Source organism: Aplidium turbinatum, chromosome 6 (assembly GCF_918807975.1).
Source record: "Aplidium turbinatum chromosome 6, kaAplTurb1.1, whole genome shotgun sequence".
NCBI classification, from domain to species: Eukaryota; Metazoa; Chordata; class Ascidiacea; order Aplousobranchia; family Polyclinidae; genus Aplidium; species Aplidium turbinatum.
The window spans coordinates 30,612,225-30,629,423 of record NC_137477.1 but is presented as its reverse complement, the minus strand read 5'-3'; the positions used below and the strand labels follow the sequence as shown (position 1 = coordinate 30,629,423).

Here is a 17,199-nt window from a genome sequence, read left to right as displayed (position 1 = left end):
GTTATTGCAATAGGCTTTTCCAACAAACTCAGTGGAAATAATGAGTCTTTTTAGCAAATAATACCACATGAACAGGTGAAGACTATCGATTATTATTTGATTTATATTTTGAAACAAATTAGTGTTTCTTCTTCTTCAATTGCCTTGCCTGAACCAGGCATCGACGCCCTCAGATGAATAATTAGACCAAACATTCCTATTATATGGATGATTGTTTCTGTCTTATCGTTAATTTTTTTCTGATGTGTTTGTCTTTGTCTGCCAGGTGCCCGCTTTCCAAAAATTTTACCAATAAAAGAGAGATGCTCCAGTTTTTGCTTTCTTATTACATGGCCGAGAAAGTGTTTGGCAACATTAGTGTTTGGCAACATTAAAAAAAGTAAACAATACAAAGTTCTACAACAACATTACAACACAAAATCTTGTTCTTGTTTGTACATTATCTCAGGTAGTTCAAGAAGGAAAAGTCCATTGTCTTCCCAGTTCGTATAACCAAGTTAAAGTTGTCAAGAGACATCCATTGTTATCAATTGTAAAATGATCTAATTATGAGAAGTATTTGGAAGACATGCAAGACCAAGCAGAAATCACAACTGAAATTCAAATACCGTAGGCTACAGAAAGCATGCCAAATCACTGTTCAAATGCAATGGTTACAACAGGCGACTCGGCGATAAAACAATTATGATAAAATTGTGTTCAAGCAAACTTCTTCATTAGTTTCAACCTTGCAAACTTATAGCATGGGTTTTCAACATCGACCGTTTACCTTAATTGGAAAAGGGGTGTCTGTACCGTCATCAAACCTTCAAAAAGACATTCATTACAAACCTGAAGTTTATTCATCAAAAGGTAACAGTTCATTAAAATCTCGAAACCATTTTACACTGCCAGCAAAAGCTACATTGTTGTCTGCCAATCAAAAGTTTGGTTCAAATTGGATTAAAAATTCTTCAAATAATAGAGCATACATGTTCTGGACAACATTTATATGCAAAGATTCTCAAGGTATGATTAATTAGGTGAAGACATAGGCTTACTTTGCACCACCATGCTTTAGCAAACTTGTATTTTGTATTTGTAGGTCCATCTTGAGGTTCACTGGGACATCAATTAGGAAGTGGCAATACCTACAGTAGCCCATTATACATAGAGTATAATAGGCTATGTTAGAGTATAACATGCAAATGTTTTTGTGTTTACATCGCTCTTATTACATTTGCAAAAATATAGTCATGCACCAGAGGTGTACAGGAATGGGATTGGGTTTGTTCATTTTTCAATGGATCAAATCTAGATCTTGCTTTTTTGTAGCTGACAGATCAAAGTTAGATCTTAGATTTGTGTGAGTTTTTTTTTAAATCTCTAGCTCAAATTAAATTCTAAATAAGCCTCTCACAACACTTTTAAATTGCAGAGAAATTTTTAAACCATTGCGTTTGTGTAAGTTTTTACATAAAGTATATTTCATACATGCTTTGTCTTGAATGTTTTGCAAACATCTTTTATCAAAAAAACATGCATATTTTAAGTTGACATGTAGTGAAATGTTTTTCAGTAAATTTTCAAACGTAAAAGTGATTCAAATCTGATGTATCTAGAAATTTTCAGATCCAGATCTCAAAAGGCTAAAGTAGATGGGATTAAGATCCTAAAATTTTATATTTGTACACCTTTGTCATGCACTTATACATAGCAACCAGTATTTTACTTAGGGGTTAAAATCAGAAAAAAACGCATTGGTGGCTGCCTTGCGGCATGTTTGTGAATTGGTGAAGCATCATGTGATGTTTCAAACATTTTTATGTGAACTTATATAGGTAGGAGTATTTAAATTAGATTTTCTATCATAGACACATAAAACAATGTTTTAGATGATGAATTTTCTGTGTTTTACTTTGAAGCCTAAAGCAGAAAAACCTGTGTTCATAAAAACTATTGTATTGCCTACTATATATATAATATGTAATTATCCAGAAATTGATTGCAGCAGTTGCAAATAAAAGTGCTCAATGTTTAAAAGACAAAGCTAATGTAAACCATTATTTATTCAACTACAAAAAGTTTGTGCTACCATTGGTTTCATGTACTGCAAGGTACAATCATCAGGCCCATACTGAAAAACACATAAGCAGAAAATTAAAAGCTATACGTCAAAGGCAATTTTTTATCAAGCAAAATTTAGAAATGTTTTGAAGATGTTACTAAGGAAAAGCGGACAATCATTCATTGTGACGTCTGAATAACAAATTAAATATAATTTTTTGAAAAAGGAAAGGGAGTAAAAAAGAAAACTAAGTTTTCTAAAGTTTATCCAGTTTGCTAAAACTTCACATCGAGTTTGCTAAACTTCACACAAAAATTACCCCTCACCAAGAGGACACGATCTGGAAAGCAAGGAATTCTCTCTTGTTTGATTCTAATGGTCCTTGGGTTAAATCTAAAAATAAAGGCACATTTGACGTAACTATGGGAAGCTATGATGGTGCTGAAATTTGTGAATTAGTTGGGAGTTACTTGCTGAGCAAGCTTACCAGTATTTTTGGCAGCACGAACGTTGGACTATACCGAGATGATGGTCTTGCAATAGTGCGCAACTCTAACGGCAGACAATTGGATATATTAAGAAAAAATCTCATTAAAGTCTTCAAAATGAATGGTCTCAGCATCACAGTTGATACCAATCTTTCTTGCACAGATTTTCTGGACGTAACGTTTGATCTAAATCTCAACAAATATTGGCCACACAGGAAAGAAAACAACAATCCTCTGTACATTAATGTCAAATCCAACCATCCTCTTTCAATCACAAAACAACTTCCTCAGATGATTAACAAGCGGATAAGCAGTCTGTCTTCTGATAAAAAAGAGTTTGACAAGTGTTAGACCATTTACGACAATGCATTGAAGAAAAGTGGATATGACTTCTCATTGAAGTACGAAGCTATTTCTCCGGAGAAAAAACAAAGAAAAAGAAACGTCATCTGGTTTAATCCTCCCTTTAGTACCAATGTAAAAACCAATGTTGGAAAACAATTTCTATCTCTTGTTAATAAACACTTCACATCTCATCACAAATATTTCAAACTTTTTAACCGTAATACCATTAAACTCAGTTATTCTTGCATGAAGAACATATCAGACCTGATCCAAACCCACAACTGCAAAATTCTAAACAACCCGGATACACCAGCAGCAAAAACAGCAAAAACATGCAATTGCCGAAAAAAAGACGATTGCCCATTGAATGGTAATTGTCTTGCAAAATGCGTAGTCTACGAAGCTACAGTTCTCCATCAACCTGACGTTCAAAAGAAATACTACGGATTAACAGAAGGACAGTTTAAAACTAGATTCCGTAACCACACAAAGTCTTTCAATAATATAAAATACAAAAATGAAACTGAACTTTCCAAATTAATTTGGTCATTGAAATGTAATAGCCTAATCAAGAATACAGAATCAACTGGAAAATTATTGCCCATTCGAAACCATACCGCTGCGGATCGAGAAGATGTGATTTGTGCCTTACTGAAAAAGTTTTAATTGCAACTGCTGATCAATCAATTTGTATTAACAAGAGAAATGAAATCATATCAAAATGTAGACATCGCAACAAATTTAAATTAAAAAAATTATCGTTAGTATTGCTTGTGACGCACTTTTCATGTTTATTGCATTTTTTCCATCTTCACAATTAGTCTACGCTCAATTGCTGCTTCCTATCGAACAGGCCTATTGCTTTTTGCATTCGCTTTAATTTATTTACCATATCGCATATTTTTCTTAACCAAAACTGCCTTTAGTTTTCTTTTTTTACTCCCTTTCCTTTTTCAAACAATTATATTTAATTTGTTGTTCAGACGTAACAATGAATGATTGTCCGCTTTTCCTTAGTAACATCTTCAAAACATTTCTAAATTTTGCTTGATAAAAAATTGCCTTTGACGTATAGCTTTTAATTTTCTGCTTATGTGTTTTTCAGTATGCGCCTGATGATTGTACCTCGCAGTACATGAAACCAATGGTAGCGCAAACTTTTTGTAGTTGAATAAATAATGGTTTAATATGTAATGATGTATGCAATAAATGCTATTAATTCTACAAAATAGTGCTTAATGCCAAGCAAAAAAGCCAAGCAGAGCGCATTACACCAATGCAGTTACTGTTCCCCAAAAACCTTTGCCTGTTTTACCCTTATTGGGCTCATGAGAAGATTCTTATTCAAATAGAATGTTTTTTCTATTTAATAAGAACCTTCTGATGATCCCAGTAGGGAGGAAACAGCCTAAGTGTTTTAGTGAATATTAAATGCATTTGGTGTAATACATACTTTGACTATTGGATAAATGTCATCAAGCCAGTTGATAAAAAGATTTGGTTTCTTGCATTTACTGTAGATTTTAGGAAATAAAAGGGCTATACTAGCCGTAGTCATTTTCTGATGTGTGGATCATATGTTACATGCCTCTGTCTCCTTTGTGTTTTCAAATATTCTGCTCAACATAACTTATTGCTCTTTTTTCTTTATTGTTATATTGCAGATAGTACACATCTTCCAAAGCACCATGGCACTCAAAATTGGCCATATAAAACTGTTCCACATCTTGCTTGGCCTCAAAGTAGTAGGTAATTTTTTTACGGTTTGTTTATTTTAAGACATCATTTTGTAGCGAGAATGGATTAATAAGTGTTCTGCAAAGTTTATTTTTGAAGTGGTCTAGATCAGGGTGGTCCAAACTGTAAGCAATATGCAGCCAACAACTTTTTGCATATGACATGATTTGTATCATCCAAAGTCTACATTTGGTACTACTTGGTGCATAACTTTCACATCAATTTCATTGTTTTGACCATTTGCATGGTGCCTACAAAGCTCCACAGTTTATCCATGCTGAAGCTAATACAGCACTGTAAGTAATTTAACATCAAAATTAGTTACTAGCTTGCTAAAAACCTTAACAGCCTGTTTCACCTCAGTAGGATCATCAGAAGGAACTAATTCAAATTGAATCTAATAATAACATTAAAAGCACAAGTAGTTTATATATTAACCATCGAGTGACTAAGCAAATAATTTCTATGATAGCATTCTAGCAGTTTTGTTGTATTGTAAACTGGGATGAAGATAACCTATAGTTGGTTAAATAATGCGGTTATCTTTTTGCATATAAATTTAGAGCTCAACAGCATATACCTTCATCCATAAAAGAGGGTGTATTTGCATTCCACCCTGGATTGTCATTTTATCAAGAACAATTTGATGACGCTAACCACTCGAAAAATGTCAAGAAATGTCCACGTTCTGCAGTGATAAAAAAACGCTTTACCGCGCAATTGAACAACTTGCCTGCAGAAACAAGATCTGTGAGTTACACATTTGCTTCCAATGTTGCACTTTTATATTATATACACAAGTCAAAAACGAGGGTGGTACTCAAAATTCAAATGGCCGTCATGTACAAATTCTTTGAACTATTGATCTAAAACTAGGGATTCTTTCGTTTGGTAGCCTAAAAAGGCATAATAATAAATGACAACTTTTCAGCAAAGTCTGAGAGGTATCAATTATATTCGAGATATTTTCATATTGGCTGTTCATGTGAAATGATCCTATTTTTCATTTTCTTTAAGCTCGATATGAGAAATTTATTTCATGAAGGGGGTTTGATGCACCCTGCTCCACAGCCATGACTATGTATAATACAACTTGAGGTTAGTAGATTCAACAAACCAAACCAACACTGAATCAACACGTCGCCTTCATGCACTGGAGCACTTGTTCTGTCACAGTTTCCACTTACCTGAAAGTGAGGGTGTCAACAAATGCTGCTATCACTAGCTCTGTAACAGCTTTGCACTGGAGCCAAGCATCAGACACTAATGCAGTGTAGCAGTTGGTAGTTGAACAAAGGGAATTTTGCTATAAGTTTGCTAATATTTTGCCAAAATAGTCCACTATGTTTTAAATTGACTTTATTACTATTGCAGGTTGAGTATGATGGCCACAAGTACGTACCCTCAAAATACAAAACAGACTCGAAAGATGTAGAAGCTTCAGAAACCAAGCAACAGATTGATTTGTCTGTTATTAATCTATTAGAGAACGGCCTCCCTTGGCCTAAATTAAAATTAAATTTAGAATTTCATGACAGTAAGTTTTTGCAAGATTGTCGAGGATTAACTTACCGGCAGTTAACTATCAATTTTTCAACGAGCACATTCGTATCGTTTCACGTCGTTATCCTTAGATCCGTCTCGATAGCGTCAGTTTACTTCGTGAACTTGAAAACGACAAGCGGCGCTGGTTCGACTCTCGGAGTGTGCGCTTCAGCAATTCACTTCAAGGACTGCTCCCCATTCAGCGGCACCTAGTGGATAGAATAATTTTCCGCCAATAACACTTCAATAGCAAGCGGAAAGTTCACTCTGTCGATCTCGGCGACTGGGCCTGCATATTTGGTTCAAAGCCTCTACAAGTATGTAAAGCTGCCATGTCTAAGCTTTAAAGACACCTTTATCAGTCCAAGGATAAAGATTCCCTTTATCACATCAAGCATTTAAAAAGATTAAAAGTTTTTTTTTCTGTGCTATCATTCGCTAAATAATATATTAAGTTGAAGTGAAAGAAACTTATACACTGTCATATGTATGTTTTTGATTCAACTTATTCAAGTTTCATTGGTTTTGTTAGGAAACGTAAAAAGCACTGACGAGTTAATCGAAAGAGCATTATGTCTTGCTAAGAAAGCTAAAGAGAAGTCGGAGAAATCAAGACCAACCACTCCTCAAAAGATCGAGCGGGACAAGCCGCCTTCTAGCGGTATGAACTTAAACTGGTGCAACATTTAGTGTCAAGATATCCCTGGTATCAGCTAGTGTTGCCAGCGGCTAAAAGCCTGTTGAAAGGGTTATCGGTCACCCTCTAACCAAGATCTGGTTATGTACCACATACGACCCAATCCAATGTTATGGAATGATTAATATAGTTTTTTAAATCTAAAATGTTTACGAATTTAGCTTTCACGCACTAGTTTTATTAGTTTTATCTCGGTATTAGCGTTTGCGACCCGAGGGACTACCCTTTCACCAACGATTTGTTTATGAACCAAATTGTTATGTAAAAGTTAGAAAAATTTGCGATTGCTTATGATTCTGCCGATTTCTTGTACTGTCCTAATTGGAAATTGTCAAGTAAATTGCGCTGTTTTTTCATTGTTTTACCTTATCAACGTTATTACGTCACACTAACATGCAAAACATTGGTTACTATGGTGTAGCTTTGGATAACATTATTCAAAATAAACACAATGCACTAATAAAATAACAACATGCTATATTCAAACGTTTTCGGCAAGAACTCTTTGCCCTCTTCAGGAAATACTTAATACATTTAAACAAACAAATAACTGTAAATAATGGTAGTGATAAGTGACTGAAATAAATAATGCTATTCAATCCCATTAAGTTACTGTCAGTCATCTGTTTGTGGTATTGGGGAGTATAGGTTACAGTTAGGACATTTAGGACTTTGACATATTATATAGAACATTTAGACTCTGTCATTGATTAGAAGTTTGTATTGGTTTCGCCAGCTTTCTCTTCATCGATTGTTGAATTTCAACAGCTGCGTTTTTGAGCTAATTTTGCCATTAAATTTGTTATGTCATCTGAACTTTGTTTTCAGATCATGGCAACAACTCTTTTGATCAACAAACAACTGACCCAATAACTGTTGTTGATGTAACTGTTGTTGTTGTAGATATGTACACATCATTGTTTTGCGACTTCTAAATACTCTGCTTAAAGTGCAACTGCACGATGACTTTGACCGCACTTTATCTGAAAGAGCATGTTTCAATCTATAAATACCAACCTCGCCCTTACCTTTTTAATAACTATCTCAATAAAAATTATCAAAACCATGGTTTTCCACGCGCTTGTATTTTTGGCCACGTTCCTGTAATGGCGGATTGCATTGCGCAAAACGCGGATTATGACGTCAGATGCAAAAACTATTAGACTTAGAATGAGTAAACATTTTCACAAATGCGTTGTAAGGTGCCGATTTAAAATAATCATTTATTGTATGATTAACTCTTTGATTGACTTTTAATTGGCTATTGTTTCCCTCGGGTTAGCCGAAAATTTTTATGTGTCTCTTGGAGCATTTTTTTGAGAGTCTGAGACCCATTTCTAACATGTTACTCCTAGCGTTGATCACACTGCTGGTTGAAGTATGTATTGTTGTACACACTTTATGACTCCTCTGTTGACTTATTGTAGGCTACTGCGGCTTACCTTCACCCTATCTTTTCACTTGCACGGTTTAATCATACAAATTAAGAAATGCGTTTCACATTGTCACTTCTCGCAGATCGCAGTCACGGAAAAGCAGCAACTCCTGTCGTCGATTGGATTCCTCAAAATGGTCCACTCTCAGCTAATGGGAGAAAGTTGTCATTTTCGTCACGACATAATCGCTATGCTTCGGCTAGGTATGTACAGTTGTGCACCTAACAGCAAGAGCTTTCCTTCACACCACATGGGAGCCTTTCCACACCAGCTCAATATTCTCTAGAACTGACACCGTCTTCTATAGGGGAAAGCGGGACAAAACGTACATGCTAACTTCAAAATGCTTTATTTAAGCAAACAAATCAGATATTATGGACCTATTACGTTTTTTTAATTAACATTTCACTTAACAACAACTGCCCAGGCTATGAAACTTACTGTGTTTTTTTTATTTACAAAAATTGATTTTATTTTGGCTGTCCATATGGCCCCGGGCATGGGGTAAACACAGTATATCATCGCTTTGCTTTGAATTTCATTTTGTTAATTAATAGTCAAGATCAAGAAATTCCCGCAAGGGACTTTTTGTAAACTTGTTAGAATGAATATCAATGAATAAAAACAGTCAGGTTTGATAGCCTGTAAAGTAGTTTTAAATATACCTTTCATCGCCATAAAGCGGTGAAAGGTTTATTTCTTTAGCATGATCTTATTTTAGTCAAATCAAACAAACTGTTTATCAAACAGTGTTTGACAAATGTACTTTTGCTGTTTCAGGTCTCCAAAACAAACTAGGTATAGCTTAGCCAATATCTGTTTGAAAACAATTTTAATTCTAAGAAAACTAGCGTAGGTTACTGTTTTTTTTTAGACCGTGTTGCAAGTGATATCGATATGTCTGTTTCTTTTTTCCAATCATCATCGTCCGTTTTGCCCTAAACAAGCTGTCTAAGAAAGTCTATAGTTATAAGCAAAACTAAAATATGTAGAAAGCTCATTTTTTGGAGGATGATGATCCATTATCTACTAATGTTCCAAACTAAAAGAGAAGCATGAAGTTTCAAAAAACATCTCAGCATCCACATTTTAGTAGACAAGTATTGAGACAAAGTACTGAGAAAGCTATTTTGACCTCTTTGCCACCGAGTGTGGCACGAAAGTTTCAATTTTTTGTTGTGTGGAATATTCCTTCAAGTAGTTTTAGAAGATAGAGAAAAAAAATGTAGTTTTTTCAATTAAGCAATTGTCCATTTTACCCACATGTTCGTTTGCCCTGCCTTTCCCTAGCTGAGGGGATTATTTTCATTACTGTATTCGGCCTTGTTAATTTAATTAAAGTCAAAAATTGGTGTCCTTATGAAGTGCCGTGCCTACTTGAAACCTTTTTTATTCAATACTGGATCTTGATAGTCTCATGAAACTCTTTTCTCTTAAAATTTATTTTTTTATTATATGCTGAATGGCGATTATGCTAACCCAGTGTCATTTTAAGGATAATAATAAGATTCACCTGGGTATTGAACCTAAATCGAAGGACCCACTGGTGTGATATGCACTCGGAGATAGGCTATTACATGTTTTGCAGCCGACCCAATTTGACTGTTGACTTACACGTAATAGCAGCGTTAGCCTATCGTTCATACTTGTCCACCCCGATAGCTCAGTTGGTTAACGCGTGACTTCTGGAACGAAGAAGCTTCAAGATATAGCGGCGCTGGTTTGACTCTCGGGGTGTGCGCTTGAGCAACGCACATTAAGGACTGCTCTCCATTCAGCAGCATTTAATGGATGGAATAATTCCCGGCAACAAGACTTCAACGATTGGAAATTTCACTCTGTCAATCTCGCTGACCGGGCCTGCATCAGTCGTCGTCGTGTGAGCATCTGGGGCCGAGGGTCTATCCTTTTACCACCCCAGATTCACGATGTTCCCGGACTACACTGGAAGGCTACTAGAGAGCAGCCAGTCTTTGGTTTCATCATCCATGACACGCAGACCTTCCACTCCGTTAGGTGGCTTGAAGATGTTGCAGTCATTGATGATATGGTCTGCGGTCTGTTCCTCGGCACCACATTCACAGGAGGAGGAAAAAGCCATTCACCATTGGTGCATGGTTGAGCGGAAAATTCCGACGCCCGTACGGAGACGGTTAAGGCGCACCCATGCCTGTCTTGGTAGTGTTAGACCGATGGGGCGTGTGTCGGCGTCGGGGATGAACGAATAGAGTCTGGTGGCGGTTGACTTCCATTCAGAACTCCATTTATGGTCCGCCCAAGCAGCCATCAGTGATTCAAAGCCTCTACAAGTATTTGAAACTGCCATAATTAAGCTCTGCAAGAATCTTTTCTAGTCCGAGGATAAAGATTCAATCAATCACTGTTGTTTTGTTATAAATTGCAATCCATCTACCCTACTGAAAATCATGTACAATATGTTTTCACCAGAAATCAACGAAAACCTTCCCAACGACCTCATTCCTCGCATGAAACACCACGCAAGCCAGCCTGGAAGCCTTAACTTCCGCTCTTAGTAATGTTATTTATGTGTTCATTGCCGTAAAGCTTATAGTCCGTCGATTGATTGGTGACAACCTGCACATTTGTGAAACTTGCACTCGTTAAATTGAACGCCTACTGTTATTTGTGGTATTGCTGCTAATTTTTCAACTGGCGCTTTCGTATTATACCGCATTGTCAAGAGCTTTTGCCTGAACTACAGTACTGTTGTAGTCATGTGTCAAGTAACGGCCTATGATAGTTTTTTTTTATATTGTATTTGTATTGGTGATTTTCAAAGCTATAAAATTTATATATTTTTTTTTCATTAAAATTGCCTGTGCTTCAATTTGTTTAATGAGATTCTTGTTTTGTTTCTTTATTAGAACAAACAAGCCTCATGCGTTTTTCTTGCAATGTTTTATCGTTTTGTAACCCTAACCCTACATTATATTTTCAATTGACTTTATTAAATTCATGTTATCCCTCCATGCTCATAAAATTTTGTAATATAGGCCTAGTCATTATTAAAATTAAACATACCGGCAATATTCCATGATTTATTAAACATTCCAAAAGCTGGGAAAATGCTTAAAATAATACTGTAGCAGTAATTTTGTGCTTTGCTCTGCTGCACTGCACTAAGTTTTTAAAAGAAATTTGTCTTACAATTTTTCACTTCTTGCCCCACAGTCTTGCCCATTATTGGCACAACTGTTTATTACTCACACTTTCAAGGTAATACGATTTGTTTCAACGTTCTATGAAATTAACTGCATAAAAATAACTGTATAAAATGCATTTCTACTCTATAGCCGTGACAGAGTCTAATTTTCACACTTGCGCACTATCACCTCTGTTACTGTCGACCAGATAGCTTGCAATTCTTTGGTTGTCTTGTGCTTCCAAATAAACTTTAATAGCAAATGGATATGTGTAGGCTAGTGGCATACAGATGACGTGGATGGAAAGATAGGTATTGATAAAACGACAAACGTGCATTTAAATCCACTACTGCAGACTACTTATTTGCAAATAAGTTTTCTTGTTTGAAAACAACATTTTTCTAAAGAAAATTGCTTTTAAATAAATGCTACAAATTCAGAGTGCGACTATTCTTACAGTGCGATAATGAAGTTATGCCAATGGAGCAACGCTGACGATTGCAAGTTGTTCCAAAACAATATCAGCACAGTTTAGCAGACCGGGCCATCTCCAGAGCAGAGTACCCTACTGTTTATAAGCACGATTGTCCGCCCCCTTAGCTCAGTGGTTACGCGTCCGGCTCAAGATCACGCGGCGCTGGTTCGACTCTCGGGGTGTGTGCTTGAGCAACGCATTCAGGACTGCTCTCCATTCAGCAGCAACTAGGCCTAGGGAACGTTCAAATATTACGTAACGCCTTCGAGGGGGAGGGGAGGTTTATGCAAAGCGTTACGTTAGCGTCACATCGGGGGGGAGGGGGTTCAAGCAAAACGTTACGTAACGCTTTCGAGTACGGAATGGTAGTTTTTTTGTGCTGAAATCGTAGTAAAAAAGCGTTACGTTGGCGTTACATGGGGGAAGGGGGGGTCAAAAATTCGGAAAAAAAGCGTTACGTAATATGTTCCCCTAATGGATGGAATAATTCTCCGGCAACAATCGGAAATTTCACTCTGTCAATCTCGGTAACCGGCCCTGCGTCAAGAGCCTCTACAACAGGAATAACCATACAGGCTTTGTCAGTCCGAGGATAAAGATTCAAAAATCAATCAACGATAAAAGTTAAATAATCGAAGTGGCACGACCCCGCAATCGACGGCATGCCTTTAAGTGTTTATTCATGTTTTTTTGCGACCATTAAAGTGAAAAGTAATATCACTTGCCACAACATAATAGGGGTTCGGAAAAAGGTAGAAGCGACAAAACAAGAACTATTAGGCTAAAGCGTGCTTCCCAAAGACACAGCTTCATGCTCTTGAGCGTTGTCGAACCAAGACTTTCAGCAGTCACCACTATGCGGCGGACGTGTGCCATATCAGCACACTTAGGCCTACGTTAAAAATTTCTGTTTATTAGCTCATATTAAATCGTAAGTTATTACAGATTATTTTTATTTTGTAGTTGTTGATCCACAAGCACTTTCATTTTGCATGTGAGCACATCATTAGTAAACTTAGGCTATATTAGAAAATTTGCAAAGAAAAAATAGCAGATGCATTAACTATTATTGGTTTGGTTTTAAATTTTTATCTTCGGACTGACAAAGCCTTTCATAGGTTATTCCTGGTAGTTTCGCATAGGCCTACTTGTAGAGGCTTTTGACATAATGCCGGTCACCGAGATTAGCAGAATGAAGTTTTCGTTTGTTGAAATGTTGTTGAGATTCGCAATCAATTGAATCAAAATTAAGTGAAACATTTTTTTTTTCAATCAAACGGTATAAAATCAGAAACTAGAGTTATGCTCTATTCACTGCATCACTGGGTTACATCACACAAACGCTATAGGCCAATGACGATAGAAAGTGACAGAGACAAGTAGGTTTGGGCTACATGGTTTGCAGCTTAGGCCTACCAGGGAAAAGGGATAGGCTAACTTAAAATTCAGTGAAATAAGGTCAATGCAAAGTAAGCTATGCTGCAACGAAGGATTCAATTTCACATGATTAAGTTTTTGCTTTGACTGCGGGTAACATTCTATTATTGTTAGATGACAACAGTTTGTTTTTCCGTTTTCCGCTTTTTATCCTTGCAACTTTTGCTGACTCATCAAAGTTTATCGCCGATGTTGACAACACAGGACCTTTGCCGATTTCTGTATTATCAATGCTGATTACAGACGGGCAAACCACTTCGCTTGGCTGAGATTGTGGTTTCAACTGTTGTTGCTGCTCTTGTCCAGTAGTGATTGAAAGCAGTAACTTTTCCGCTCTAGACCGTCCGTCTTCGGCTTTTGTCTTCTTTGCTATCACTTTTGGAGTAGTTCGTTTGTCTTTAGGCATGGGTGACTTCTTATTCTGATTTTAAAAGCAATTTAAAGTTTTACTTAACTCAAGTGATTACATTTAAGTTACAAGCAAATTTAAATGATAGCCTACTAAAGAACAAAATGTTTTAGAGAAATAATTATGGAGAGTGGAAACATTGGTGCTCCAATTGTTGGGTGTAGCCTACTTTGGGCAGCAAAAGTAACCTACTCTGAGTAGCCAGACAAATAAACCGATTTTTTTCCAAACTAAACCAGACAAGCCTACATTCCTGGAAACTAGTAGCCTATTATCAAGTAAAAAAATGATTGCGGCCATAAACTTAACGAGAAGTATATCACCCATAGCCTAATATTAGGTTTGCTCAGCGAAAAGGGAGGAAGTACGGTAGTCGTTTAAATATCATATGGCTCGATTATGATACGTGCGTAACAATAACACAGTTACACGGTGAGCGACTACGTGGCCCAGCAAAAATTGTTGAATAGGTCATTAAAATCGCATGGTTTGAGTTTGCTAAAATAAGGCAATAAATAGCATCTTAACTCGTTCTAGCCTAAGTTATTTGCTAAGTCTTAGTTAAGCTTACATGCTCTTTTGTCTCTTGTGGTTGCGCTGCTGAAGTGTCAATACTTTTTTCTTCTGTTGACGGGAAAACAACGCGAGATCGTTTCTTTTTGCTAGGCTTAGCGTGGATCATAGTTGCTTGTGAAGACGACTTCTGCTCTTTTGGAAGGTGTTTTGTTGTGTCATGCGGCTGCTGGTCCTGGAGATCATGACACCAATTAGCCTACAGTGTTAACATGAGTAAGCTTTGCGCAACTTCTAACATTTTTATTGTCTCAATGACAAAGGCGAGCTTATATAAAAATAATAATATGACATGCTTTGGAAAGCAGCTGACTCGATGACCAATATAGTCTTTCGCTGCTTCCTGTCTGTTGTTGAATATACCGGTTTCTATTTGTACCGTATAGGCTATTATTTGTCGCAGCAGACAAAATAAAAGGTTTCTCTCTCTCTCTCTCTCTCTCTGCTTGCATGTGGGCAAAAATTGGTTTCTTTGGCTTCCGGTACAAACTTCAAACTTAAATCTTCAACTACTGATTAAAACAACTAGGCTGCGGACTGCAGTATAGGCCTACTGATTAAAAGTAATAAATATGACTTACAGGTCCTGTTAAATTATAAGGACAAACCTTAAATAGTGTGATGAAAACCAATGCGTTTCTTATAGGGCCCAAGTAGCTATAGCGTTCCTATAATAGTAACTGTCAGATTATGTTTACAGTTTTTTGGCACAGGTTAGGTCTCAGTAGCGCACCCAGAATTTTTTTTAGGGGGGAGCTAATTCAGAAATGTCGGCCGAGTGATTTGCAACAATAGTGACAGTGACAATAGGCCAATACCCATCCTTTTGATTATTTAAAGACACTCACGGCCCACAACCCACCGGTTGCCGATACATCAGGATTTGTTCTGTCAGATTACAAGCTGGCCTATAGTGAACCCCATGCTACTAGCACCTTCAGTATCCTCATTCCTACGTCTACTCTCGCAATCTTCTATAGATCTCAACTTTTTCCTCATGTAGGCCTATGACAAAATTGAATTAGCTTTACGTTTGCCAACACAAACAAGTGCGAAAAAAACTAGCACGAAATCAGTTTGAAGCAAAACATTAATTTTGTAAAAAGTAAATTTGATGTGGACGTTTTTCTTACTTAAAACTGCCATCAAAGACCATATCATGGAGTGTTCTTTTTGTACAGATCTAAAATTCTCTGCTGACTCATTTAAAATTTTACGCAAAGGCAAGTCCCAATTTGACACTAAAATTCAGGAAGCAGTGTTAATCAAATGCTACAACCCAAATTTAAACAAATAATTAACTTATTTGCTGGAGACGTGTCTATTTTTCTCAACATTTACTTGATGTAGGTATCACGTTCCCTGCAGTGGCGTAACTACCCATTAGATCTTGTGAATAAATCCAGGGGCGGCACGTTGCTAGAGGGCGGCAAAATGTGATAACACTTTAAAGTTTAAACAAACAAAGACAGTCACATTAATTTATTCTCGGAGATACTCAGCAGACTTAACGACCTAAGTTAACACTGATCTAAGTGAAGCCAAAAAATTAAACAAGTTATGCCTCTAACGTCTAAACTAATTTGCAACTTTTTTAGATTGTGCCTCACCATGTGGTAGCCTATTTGTGACGGTTTAATGATACTCATGCTTTCGAAGTAATAATAGAATGTCGGTTGTAACTTGTAAGCTATAGCATTGTTCAGTCAATTTAGCTTTGGTGGTTAAGTTCAGGTCAGTTTTAAGTTTATTTCACTTTCGCGAGGAGACAGGAAGGGATCGTGAGGTCATCGAGTCAACTGCCACCTTCACCATCTGTCTGGGGTAGATAGTTGGGATTCCTCCATCTTCATGTGTGAAGATGGGTTAAGTTAGTGAAACGTTTAAAGTTTGAGGTCTGAAATAGATCACTTAGCTTAACTCAGCAAATTTGCAATTATGGTTATTGTTTTTAAATAATGTACTGCAGATTCCAGAACAAGATTTAAGTTGCAATTTTTTAAGTTAATTTTTGCCTATGACGAGAGTAAAAGAAAGTGAAGATTTTTTAGAAAGAAAAAGAAAGCAGGAGAAGAGGAACTAAAAAGAATAAAAGAGCCATTTTGAAGTTCGTAAAAATTGCCTCTGCTAAAAAAAAAACAGAAGAGACTAGCAGCCACAGTAAATCTCTACCTCAAGTTGAGACGGAACTAGTGTACCTCGAGCAAAACAATAACCAAGTGATCATTGAAAGCAGTCAGCCTATAAATGAAACACTTTCAGATAAAGATAAAACATATCGTATTTATTATTCCCATAATGATGTGGCTACTTGGCCAGAAACATTAACTCATAACATAAGAGTTGAGATGACCAACTAGGGCCCGAAAGGTTTCAGAATAAAGAAGGGCCATACAAGCCAACGATTAAAGTAAGTAAAGAAGGAGGCAAACAATCCTTCAGCTGTCTGAGTAAGAAGTGATTTTATTTTGAACTTTCAATAAAATCAAACAAAACTGCTTTAATTTTTTCTGTTGTGTGGAATTTTAATCAGCTTTCACGACGGTGTCCAAAGGGAAAGAGGGTGGCGTTTCGTGTAAAAATCCAAGGGCGGTATATGGCGTTGCTACGTCACTGGTTCCCATGTGGTAGCCTACAAATTTTTTTGTAGGTATTCATGTAGTTGCCTTTTCCTAATGTAATTTTACCTTCAAGAAGTTGAAATTTATTGCATTTTTATAAATATTTTCAGGTTCCTGATGAGGGCTTAAGTTAAGTCGAAAATGTTCGACTGTTAAAACTATTTGTAAAATATAGGCTATATTTTTGTAATGCTCAGCCCTGTTGTATTGTTGTAGCCTATCTTA

The 17,199-nt window shown here is 36.6% G+C and overlaps 2 protein-coding genes across 3 annotated transcripts in view; one reads left to right on the top strand and one right to left on the bottom strand.

Annotated features, from left to right (window-relative positions):
* The first annotated feature begins 395 nt into the window (after positions 1-395).
* Positions 396-12,132, top strand: LOC145771581 (uncharacterized). 2 transcript variants are annotated; one of them, XM_082583286.1, is made up of 7 exons: positions 396-852; positions 4,545-4,629; positions 5,181-5,367; positions 5,992-6,154; positions 6,695-6,823; positions 8,378-8,498; positions 10,744-12,132. In XM_082583286.1, the coding sequence occupies exons 1-7, from the start codon at positions 744-746 to the stop codon at positions 10,814-10,816; spliced, it is 867 nt and encodes a 288-aa protein (XP_082439412.1). In that variant the 5' UTR covers positions 396-743; the 3' UTR covers positions 10,817-12,132. The 2 variants fall into 2 exon arrangements, with proteins under 2 accessions (XP_082439412.1, XP_082439411.1); XM_082583285.1 differs by having other exon boundaries at positions 396-1,008.
* Positions 11,454-17,199, bottom strand: part of LOC145771580 (uncharacterized) — an 18,262-nt gene continuing 12,516 nt past the window's right edge. The window contains exons 13-14 of the mRNA XM_082583284.1: positions 14,352-14,528; positions 11,454-13,792 (exon numbers count right to left, since the gene is read on the bottom strand). Of these exons, the coding sequence (XP_082439410.1) occupies positions 13,442-13,792; positions 14,352-14,528 (528 nt within the window). The 3' untranslated portion in view covers positions 11,454-13,441. The remainder of the gene's footprint in view (positions 13,793-14,351; positions 14,529-17,199) is intronic.